The 546-nt window shown below is 58.1% G+C and overlaps 1 protein-coding gene across 1 annotated transcript in view; it reads right to left on the bottom strand.

The window, feature by feature from the left end:
• Positions 1 to 98: 98 nt before the first annotated feature.
• LOC104278865 (chloride intracellular channel protein 2-like) overlaps positions 99 to 546 on the bottom strand; it is a gene marked incomplete at its 5' end in the record, with an annotated part of 1,009 nt that continues 561 nt past the window's right edge. The window contains 2 exons of the mRNA XM_009875976.1: positions 99 to 260; positions 411 to 546. The exon at positions 411 to 546 is cut by the window's right edge and continues 9 nt beyond it. Coding sequence (XP_009874278.1) covers positions 99 to 260; positions 411 to 546 — 298 coding nt within the window. The remainder of the gene's footprint in view (positions 261 to 410) is intronic.

The following is a 546-nucleotide window of genomic DNA, read 5'->3' as shown; positions in this document are numbered from 1 at the left end:
AACCCCCTCCAGTCCCTCCCTCGGCCGGGCTTCGGTGTGGCAGGACGGTGGAGGCGGGGGGCTCGGCCGGGGAATGCCACCGGCGCAGCCATGGCAGATTAGGTCATCTTCCTGGCGACGCTAGCATAGGTATGCTCTATCTCCTCATCTGCAGGACATGTGTGGCTGAACTCGTCGCAGGCGTAGGCGTTGTTGAGGTAGCGCCAGACGCCCGTCATGTCTGCTGGGATCTCGAAGTCACGGTACTTTTTGGCTGCGATCTAGAGAGGAGAGGAGGAGGAGGCTGAGACTTCCCAGACCTGGGGAAGATTCACACTTTGGCCCTGGGGGAACAAATACAGGCCTCCCTGTTTGCATCACCCCACCCTGTCACCCTGTCCTGCAGTGGATGTCCCCATCTTGGCCATTACCTTGATGATATGCAGTTTAGGCAGGAGATTGCAATCAGCCAAGGTTAGGTGGTCTCCATCCAGGAATTTCCTCTTGGAGACAGTGATGTCCTCCACACTGTCCTGGTCGATCTCCTCAGGAAGAGGCGTGTTCAGG

Source organism: Apaloderma vittatum, unplaced genomic scaffold (genome assembly GCF_000703405.1).
Source record: "Apaloderma vittatum isolate BGI_N311 unplaced genomic scaffold, ASM70340v1 scaffold14419, whole genome shotgun sequence".
In the NCBI taxonomy this organism is placed as follows: domain Eukaryota; kingdom Metazoa; phylum Chordata; class Aves; order Trogoniformes; family Trogonidae; genus Apaloderma; species Apaloderma vittatum.
Note: the sequence above shows the minus strand (reverse complement) of the source record. Positions and strands in the feature narration are given on the sequence as shown.